The sequence below is a fragment of the Pelobates fuscus genome, chromosome 8 (assembly GCF_036172605.1).
Source record: "Pelobates fuscus isolate aPelFus1 chromosome 8, aPelFus1.pri, whole genome shotgun sequence".
In the NCBI taxonomy this organism is placed as follows: domain Eukaryota; kingdom Metazoa; phylum Chordata; class Amphibia; order Anura; family Pelobatidae; genus Pelobates; species Pelobates fuscus.
In genome coordinates, this window is record NC_086324.1 from 40,099,940 (window position 1) to 40,110,653 (window position 10,714).

Here is a 10,714-nt window from a genome sequence, read left to right on the forward strand (position 1 = left end):
ACACAATTTGCTCCTTCTAAGTACTCAGATTGCCATTTGATTAAATGTGGTTCTTGAGTACAAATTTTAAATTGTAGAGGTGCTTTAACAGTTTAGTGATAAACCCTGAAGTGTGTTGTTTAGGTGTTAGTATACATTTAAGTGTACTTATTGTACATGTCCTGCATTTTTACACGTGTATTCTCATATTTGTATATCTAGTTTATTTGCTTTGGAATTAATTGTACTTACCATTAATGTTCATAAAGACTTTTAAGTAAAATCCACTTTTCGGACTGACTGACTAACTGGCTGACTGACGGACCCGGCCGGCGTATCACAGGCACGGAGGGAGGCCGGGAGCTGCCCCCGGAGCGGGACACAGGGAGAGCAGGAGGGAGGCGCGGGGGACATCCAGCACCATGATCAAACTCTTCTCCCTCAAACAGCAGAAGAAAGAGGAGGAATCGGCCGGAGGCACCAAGGGGAGCAGCAAGAAGGTCTCAGCAGCACAGCTCCGCATCCAGAAAGACATTAATGAGTTGAATTTGCCGAAAACATGTGATATAGAATTTTCAGACCATGACGACCTTTTAAATTTCAAACTAGTCATCTGCCCTGATGAGGGTTTCTACAAAGGTGGAAAGTTTGTCTTCAGTTTTAAGGTGGGACAGGGTTACCCTCATGACCCACCAAAGGTGAAATGCGAGACCATGGTATATCATCCAAATATGGATCTAGAGGGTAATGTCTGCCTAAATATTCTAAGGGAGGACTGGAAGCCTGTTCTCACAATAAACTCTATAATTTATGGCCTGCAGTACCTTTTCTTGGAGCCAAATCCCGAAGATCCGTTAAATAAGGAAGCTGCTGAAGTTCTACAGAACAACAGACGCCTGTTTGAACAGAATGTGCAGCGGTCTATGCGAGGTGGTTACATTGGATCCACCTACTTTGAGCGCTGCCTGAAATAGAACTGAGCAGCTTTGAGTGCAAAACCCGCCATCCATCCGACCTACCTTTCTGCCCTCATCCTCTGTCATGTCCCTTCTTCATGCTCATTCATCACACCTACATACAACAGAACCCTTATTGCGGCTCTCTTCTCCCAAACAGTACAGCCTGAGCTTCTGATGTGGAAAGAATGATGTAAGGTCCTGTGTTTCCCAGTCATGCTGCTAGCCCTTATTTTAAGGGCACACTGCGTGCAGATATTACAATGCCTGCCATGCCGCCATTTTACATCATTACCTCACCTTGCTCTTCTTATCTCCTATGGAGCATTTGCTTATCTTTAGGTTAATAAATATTATCCCTCTTCCTTCCCATTTTCTTTTTTTGTTTAAATATTTTTTTTTTTTATTATTTTTTTTTTTATACCAGTCTGAAAATCCCTATTTCCTGCTCTTGACTAAATTGGTCAAAAGCTGAGAGGAAAACCACTTTTTTTTATTTTTAATTCTTACATAGCTGGATTGTCTGCAGTGTTGGAACTATACTGTACACTTCAGTTTGCTCTGGGCCTTTCCCCTGGATTATCCTACCACGATCTATGTTTGCCGGGCATATTTTATTTTGTGGCCTTAAGCTTTGAACATTTATTGATCAGGGATCTTTCTTTTTACCGCTTGTACCATTTGTGTCTCATTTCTTTTAAGGGCACCTGTCATGCCCCAAACAACTTATGCTGATTGGAATGAGCGTACAATTTTATCTATACATTGTGCTTGCAGTTCTGCTTGCAAATGTATAGATGAGGAGATAAATATATTTAAAAAAAAATAAATTTTTCTCCCAGCTGTTGGTCAATGCCAAGGCATTGACTGACCAGGGAGAGCAGACAAGACCTCCCACAAGAGGCCCCTCTGCTCTCCTCCCAAAGCAACCACAGCACATGTGCTGCAATTGCTACAGAAACCCGTCACTCCGTTCCGACGCCAACACGCTGGCTTCAAAGCAAGCGTACCAACGTCACTGATGAGATTTTTCCTGCTTGGGGATGAGTCCCAAGCAGGGCAAATCAAAGAAGAGACCAGGAGGAGGTGGAGCGGAGGACGGCCAGGAGATAGGTGTTACACAAAGAGTAACACCCATAAAGAGGCGCTGGAATGGAGGAAAAGTGAGCAAGTAAATCATCATTCACATTGAATACACATGCGTCTTTATGATATATGGTGTATTCAATGTAAAATGAGAGCGATTTAAGGTAAATTGCTTTTCTCTTAACATGTTTACTTCAATACCTAAAGGAAAGCAACGTAAAAACAATAAGAGCTAATTTTAAAGGCAATTTTAATGTTACTCTGTGTGCTGTGTCTCGATGAGAACAGAGAGTCAGATTCCCTTTTAGCCCTTTGGGACATGAGTGGTGTAAACTTGTTACTGTTTCAGGAGATGCTTTATATTAAGCTCATTAGTGTAGTCTGCTCTCCACTCACTGGAAACTGTGCTTAACCAATACAGATATCTTGATTTATTGTTATTCTGAGGCCTATGTAATGGTCAAATGGCACAACCTTTCACAGGCTTAACTTATGTGTAAGTCATTAGAAATGGGATTGAGCAGTGAAATGTGTGTTAAATACTCCACCTTTTGTTCCCTGTGTCTTTACCTCTCATTTCTCTCCCCCTCTCACACAAGTAACCTATTCCAACACCTTCCTTACCATGTGTGTGGGATCAAGACTTCAAGTGCACGTATTTATTAATGAATGGCTTCAGTCTGGTTCAATACATGAGCTAAAAAGAGAGCTCAACACTGGACAAATATACTGACTCTGCAAACTCAACTTGCATTTCCACGTTCCGTGTGAGGTTACATTTGGTGGCCCAGGGTTGGTGATGGGCACTGTACTCATTAGGGTAATAAGGCCCTATCAGTTTAAACAGGTTTTAGGCCAATATCCAACTTGGCAACCTTTTGTGACAGCCATGCCTGAGCACTGACCCATACTTCGGAGTGCTGGAGGCAACGGCAACCTTTCAGTTGTAGAGCCTCATTCACAAAACAGGGTAACGTTTGCTTAGATGACCGTTACAGAGCAGTAATGGCTGCCTGTGCTTTGTGAATGAGACCCTTAGAGTCCACTTATTGACGTGTATGGTTTTAAATAATAAAACAAAAAAAAACAAAAAAATCCACTTTTCTGTATATATAAACTTATGTCTGTTGGTATCTGCAAAGCAAGATCAAAAACTTAATTGCGGTTCATAGAGTCTTAACATCGAGGTTGTTGAAAGATAGAATCCCGATTTTGCAGGAGATGGAATTTAAAATAGAGGATAACCGATTGATGGATAAGCTCACAGCGATAGTTCATAACTCGGTGGGCAGGTAATAAAAAGTGTGAGCACCGTAGGAGGATAACCTTGACTGATCTAAGAGAAGTGGAAAAGACAGGGGGCCTCCCTGGAGGCGGTAACTAGAGGCTGTTCCAAAAGCCAGAACTACCTATATTCTTGTGTACCGAAAGACTTGTTTCGCAAGGAAATTAAATTATTGTTTTAAATTATGTTTATTGTACTTTTATGTAAAATCTGAGGCCAAGAATTCCTACTTGATACTACTATTATGCTTTTGCTGCGTCTTTAACTAAATAAAGAATAAAAAATTTTAAAAAAACAAGACTTAAGGATAAACAAATAAAATAATCTGTGAACTTCTAAAGCTTAATATTTGTATTTGTAAAGGAAACAAATTGAAACAATACAATGAGTAATGCTACAATTTTTTTTAACTTTTATTAATATGATAATAAAAATTGACTATAAGGTGTTGAAACATCAAATAAAGTGATTGAATACTAAATATATGATAATACTTCAGCAATTCGTAACCCCATACATCTAGGGTAACTTGGTATCTCAATCCTAGCACCTAAGGATCTAAGGTGATGGAGTGACAGAAGATTCATCAACAATATGTAACCCAGGGTGTCTAGGATAGCATGGTGCCTCTACCCTAGCACCTCAGGATCTAAGGTGATGAAGTGACACTTGTTAAATGTAAGAGAATTAATCAGCAGGTTATAACCCAATGTGACTAGGACGGATCAATATCTCAATCCTAGTGCATCAAAATATCTTTCTTCAGCAATTCATAACCCCATATATCTAGGGTAACCTGGTATCTCAATCCTAGCACCCAAGGATCTAAGGTGATGGAGTAACAGAAGATTCATCAACAAAATGTACCCCAGGGTATCTAGGATAGCATGGCGCCTCTACCCTAGCACCTCAGAATCTTAGGTGATAAAGTCACACTTGTTAAGTGTAAGAGAATTAGTCAGCAGGTTATAACCCAATATGACCAGGACGGATAAATATCTCAATCCTAGTATATCAAAATATCTATATGATGGTAATCAATAATATGTCTAGGACGGCAAGGTGTCTCAAGCCTAGCACATAAAAATAACTATATGATAGTAGTGAAATGCTGCATATGGAAATTCAGCTTAAAACATACAGATAAATCAAACAAATAATATGTAACACACAGAGGACCTGTTCAAAAGTTTTCAGAGTACCTCTGATGCATTTTCATTGCAACAAAACAATGTTGCAGTTAATGCTAAGTGAAAGTAACCAATTATGCTGATTGCCATGTAGAGCTTGAATGGCTCGAGCTGAATCATTTAATCTGTTAGGGAGAGCGAGAGCTAGGCTGTTAGAACTATACCATAGTCGTGAAGTATATAGCTAGTATAGCTGCTTGTTCCAAGTGCAAGGCGTCTGCTCACTAGCTAACAGAAAAAACTGCTCGGGATTCGTAGAAGAATATGGAGATACCGGTCAGGCTCCATGCTTCCAGCTGTTACTGTGAATCTCCGAGGGCCCCTGACGCGCGCGTTTCGCCACAACTCATCAGAGGGGAACCGATGTGTGGTAAGGACCGACTAGATATAGGTATTCAAACCCGTTGATAGGGGGATTCAAAAAGACGTTGGTTCAGGTAAGCCAATCAAAGAAGGAAAAAGGAGATGACGAATACGTTTCGTCACAGTATAGTTAACCCTATCGGGTCTCCGTGATTCTAGGTGGAGGTCAGTCAATTAGAGTGGGATTATGATTAACCCAGACTCTATGGACTTAAAAACGTAAAAAGAAAGAGGAAAACTAATATTGATTATGAGATTGTACAGCCATGTAAGGAAAAGCGTTACAATTTAACAACTGTGATCGTAATAACAGAGTGCAGTATGGAAGTTCTGTGGGGGTCGAAATATGCCAATTCCTAATTTAGTAACCACTTAAGGTATAGCAGACAAAGTGAAACATAGTACTCAGCGCCGAGCTAGATACCTGGGAAGTCATAATGATAACGTAGCTGGTAGTTCTGAGACCAAGAGAATATGTGATCAGTGATAAAAGCAGAGGGTTGGTTTCATAAAAAATGAATGAAATCGCGTCTAGCTGATTGACTGTTAACCCCAAGACTGCTGCGTCCTAGATGGATGTGGATCTGTGCATTAAGAGCAACGTCCACTATGTAACCGCTAGAATTTGATGAGTGGGGTCAAAAGGGAGAAGAACTTCTATGGGGATAAAAGTACAGCAGCTCAAGGGTTAGTGCTGTGGGTGCGGAATGGTGCCTGGCTGAGTAATGGTTAACCCCAAGAGAGCTGCGCAATGTATAAGTGTAAATCTATACATAGACAGCCTCGTCCATTGTGTACCTGCTAAGGTGAAAGAGTTAAACCAAATAGAATCCAGGATGGAGATGTGCCTACATATCGTGAGCAGAAAATGTGTAATCAGCATTTGGATTATGGAAGGAAGCTGTTAAGCCATGGGATATTAAATTTGGAGAGGTCCAATACATATGGCTGGTTAGGAATGATGAGAATGATTCCGTAAAATCGGAATATCGCATAACTAAGTGGCAATTCGGAATAGCACATAACTAAGTGGCAATTCGGAATAGCGCATAACTTAGTGGCAATTCACCCCATCAGGGCTTGTATACATTATATGTAGATCTGTGTGTGGAGACAAACGTCCACTAAGCAGAAGCCACAGTCCATACATTCATACATTCATAATGTATGGACTGTGGCTTCTGCTTAGTGGACGTTTGTCTCCACACACAGATCTACATATAATGTATACAAGCCCAAAAGTTAAATTTTAATCTTAATTATTTCCTTAAGGGCACTCAAGTCTACTCTCTTGCCTGTCACTACTTTGGTAGTTTATATGGGTTAACCCCATTTTTGAGTGTTTTCCTTGAGATTCCAGTCTCTCTTTGTTCTCTACAAAAAATTTTTATTTAATTTTTTTTTGTCTTTTAGCTCATTTTGTTTAGTGAGCAGAGTGTATGTTGTTCTCAGATTTTACTAATAGCCCTTGATGCTATGGTTTACCAGATATAACATCTTTTTATATATTAATATCTCTTGCTTTATACAGAATGAGAGGTCTGCAAACAGTTCTTTCTGTTCCTTTTCCATCCTACGGACAGGGCCGGATTGACATAGGGGCTGATGGAGCTGCAGCTCCAGGCCCACGGAATAGGCCCATTTTTTTTTTTTACACATTACTCTTAGGTTTGCCACCTGACTGGTATTTTACTGGTTTGCCACCTGACTGGTATTTGAGGCTGCCTGGCCGTGCCAGTATTGCAGTAATACCGGCAGGGGCGGACTGAGCACTCGGGCATATCGGTCATGGACCGAGGGCCCGAGGCTCTGGGGGGCCCGCCTGTGGTGCAGAATGTAATAGCAGCTGGGGAGTTCAGCAAGCTCCCCAGCCAGCCTGCACTCAGTAAGGGGCCGCATGAACTTCTGCGGGCCCCTGCTGTTAGAGAAGCTTCCCCCCCATGGTCGGCCGTGCTGTACTCACAGTTTGTAGCACACTGAGAGACAGCCCAGGGGCCTTATCAAAGACCCTCCAGGCTGCCTCTCACTGTGCCTGTCTAGGCTGGAAGAAAAAAGAAGTAGAGCCTCTGCCCTGAGCAGAGCCCTCCATGCAGGCTGCCTGTAACTGATCAGAGCAGCCCCTGCGGAGCTGCTTTATCAGCGTTTCAGGCAGCCTGCCCGCAGTTCCATGTCCGGCCAGGGAGGGAGCTCTTCTAGACACTCACATGGCAGGATGGAGGTTGGACTCTCTGCACCACTGTGGGTAAGGATTACCCCCTTCCTGGACAAAGGTAAGGTTTAGGGAGGGGGGATACATTATTTAACTTTTTTTAACCTATCCATCCATTCCCCTTTATTCACCAAGCCCCAACACACACACTACAACCCCTATCACTCCCTACACACACTAAAAACCGCTATCACCCCCATACACAATCCTACAACCCCTGTCACCCCCATACACATCCTACAACCCCTATCACTCCCTACACACACTACAACCCCTATCACTCCCTACACACAGTACAACCCCTATCACCCCCATACACATCCTACAACCCCTATCACTCCCTACACACACCACAACCCCTATCACTCCCTACACACACCACAACCCCTATCACCCCATACACATCCTACAACCCCTATCACTCCCTACACCCCCTATCACTCCCTACACACACCACAACCCCTATCACTCCCTACACACACTACAACCCCTATCACCCCCATACACATCCTACAACCCCTATCACTCCCTACACACACCACAACCCCTATCACCCCATACACATCCTACAACCCCTATCACTCCTTACACACACTACAACCCCCATCACCCCCATACACATCCTACAACCCCTATCACTCCCTACACACACCACAACCCCTATCACTACCTACACCCTACAACCCCTATCACCCCCATACACATCCTACAGCCCTTATCACTCCCTACACACACCACAACCCCTATCACTCCCTACACACACCACAACCCCTATCACTCCCTACACACACCACAACCCCTATCACTCCCTACACACACCACAACCCCTATCACTCCCTACACCCTACAACCCCTATCACCCCCATACACATCCTACAGCCCTTATCACTCCCTACACACACCACAACCCCTATCACTCCCTACACACACCACAACCCCTATCACTCCCTACACACACCACAACCCCTATCACTCCCTACACACACCACAACCCCTATCACTCCCTACACACACTACAACCCCTATTACCCCTTACACATCCTACACCCCTATTATCCACTACAACCCCTATTATCCCTACACATCCTACAACCCCTATTACCCACTACAACCCTTATCACCCCTTACACATCCTACACCCCTATTATCCACTACAACCCGTAATATCCCTACACATGCTACAACCCCTATTATCCACTACAACCCCTATCACCCCTTACACATCCTACAACCCCTATTATCCACTACAACCCATATCACCCCTTACACATCCTACAACCCCTATTATCCACTACAACCCCTATCACCCCTTACACATGCTACAACCCCTATCACCCCCTACATATTCTACACCTCTTACCCACTTCAGCCTCTTTTCCTCCCTTGCACCCTCAATAGCTTATATTACCTCCTGCTTCCCTCTATTACCCCTTCCCCACTACAGCACTTATAACAACTACATGCCCCTGTGTTCAGACACACGGATGTTCCACACATGCAAACCTGAGTTCACACACAAACTACATCCAAATATGGCCTTGCATGCAGACCCTCAATATAAATATGTCCCTGCACACACACACTGATGTCATAGAGTATTCCTGACCATATAGTGTAAAAAAAGATACACCATTTAGGTTACCGGCATCCCCTTGCCCCTCCTAAAAAGGTAATAAATGTACCTTTATTTCAGGGCCACACGGGTCCGCCGGAGTTGGCTCAGCCCATGCTCTGGCCCATTCACTGAGATAATCAGAATTATGAGACACTGAACATCAGTGCTGCACATTGTCTATCACTGACCCGAGAAGCACCTCTAGTGGCCGTCTGAGTGACTGCCACGAGAGGTGTCCCTATGCAGCAATGTAAACACTGCCCTTTTCTGAAAAGGCAGGGTTTACATTAAAATGCCTGTAAGGACTGGCTATACATACCAGAACAACTCCATTAATCTGAAGTTGTTCTGGTGACTATAGTGTCCCTTTAAGGTGGCTCGTAACTTTTAGCACATGGTTAGTACTTTGGATGCCTGCATTGCTCATATAAACATATTGCCATGATTCACATACACACTTAAAAGGACCACTATAGGCACCCAGACCACTTCAGCTCAATGAAGTGGCCTGGGTGCCAGGTCCATCTAGGGTTATCCCTGCAGCCTCTAGTGGCTGTCTCATTGACAGCCGCTAGAGGCGATTCCACCCTTCTCACTGTGAAAATCACAGTGAGAAGACGCTGCCGTCCATAGGAAAGCATTGAGAAATGCTTTCCTATGGACTGAATGCGCGCGCGGCTCTTGCTGCGCATGCGCATTCAGCGCTGACGTCAGAAGAGGAGAGTTTAACCCCTTCCTCACCATTCAGCCCAGTAAGAGTGGGACCCAGAGGGTGCAGGGCACACAAAGACCCTATAGTGCCAGGAAAATGAGTTTGTTTTCCTGGCACTCTAGTGGTCCTATAAATACTACCCTATTTAAAAAAAATAAATTAGTTATATTACTCTGAATCCACACATCGTGGCACTAGACAAAAACATACATCTATTCACTTAAACCAAGGCTCACAGTGAATATACACACAAAACATACATTTACTTTACATGTACATATATAACCAAATACACCGTACATACACCATCTTATATACCAGCATATTATTATTATTGCCTTTTTATAGCGGCAACAGATTCCGTAGCGCATATATATTGGTCTGCCGGGGGCCCAGGTCCTAATTTTGCCCGGGGGCCCAGGCCACTGTCAGTCCGTCCCTGAATACCGGCAATACAAATGCAGGTATTTTTCTCAGAATAAATGGAGATTACTCTGCAATACCAGCACCGGTATGTGTGTGGAGAGAGGCAGGGATAGGAAGTTACAACATATCCCTGCCTCTCTCTACTACTTACTGATCCGTGGGGGAGCAGCAACACAGCAGCTGTACAGCTCAGGTAAGAGAGGGATGGGGGGAAAGGCAGCAGGGACACATGGGGACACTGAGACACTAGGGGACATTGAGACACTAGGGGACATATGGGGACATGGGGACACAGACACTAGGGGACACAGACACTAGGACACATGGGGACACACACTGGGAGACTTGGGGACACTGGAAAACATGGGGACACTGAGACATTAGGGGACACTGGGACACATGGGGATTCTGAGACACATGGGGATGCTGTGAGACATAGGGACATTGGGAGACACGGAGACACTATGTCCCCATTTCTCCCAGTGTCCCCATGTCCCCATCCAGTGTCGCTAGAGTCTCAGTGTCCCCAAGTCTCACAGTGTCTGTGCCCCATGTCTCTCAGTGTGCCTAGTGTCCCCATGTGTCCCAGTGTCCCCATGTCTCTGTGTCCCTAGTGTCTTAGTGTCCCCAAATGTTTCAGTGTCCCCATGTCTCCCAGTGCCTGTGTTCCTAGTGTCCCCATGTCTCCCAGTGCCTGTGTTCCTAGTGTCCCCATGTCTCCCAGTGTCCCCAAGTGTCTGTCTCCCAGCCAGTGTCCCCTAGTCTCACAGTGTCTGTGTTCCCATGTCTCTGTGTCTCTAGTGTCCACAAATGTTTCAGTGTCTCCATGTCTCCCAGTGTCTGTGTCCCTAGTGTCTCAGTGTCCCCATTTCTCCCAGTTTCCCTAAATGTCT

General features: G+C 44.2%; 1 protein-coding gene across 1 annotated transcript; it reads left to right on the top strand.

The window, feature by feature from the left end:
- The first annotated feature begins 279 nt into the window (after positions 1 to 279).
- Positions 280 to 2,250, top strand: LOC134571458 (NEDD8-conjugating enzyme Ubc12-like). Its single transcript, XM_063429714.1, has one exon. The coding sequence runs from the start codon at positions 402 to 404 to the stop codon at positions 951 to 953; it is 552 nt and encodes a 183-aa protein (XP_063285784.1). The 5' UTR covers positions 280 to 401; the 3' UTR covers positions 954 to 2,250.
- The last annotated feature ends 8,464 nt before the right edge of the window (positions 2,251 to 10,714 follow it).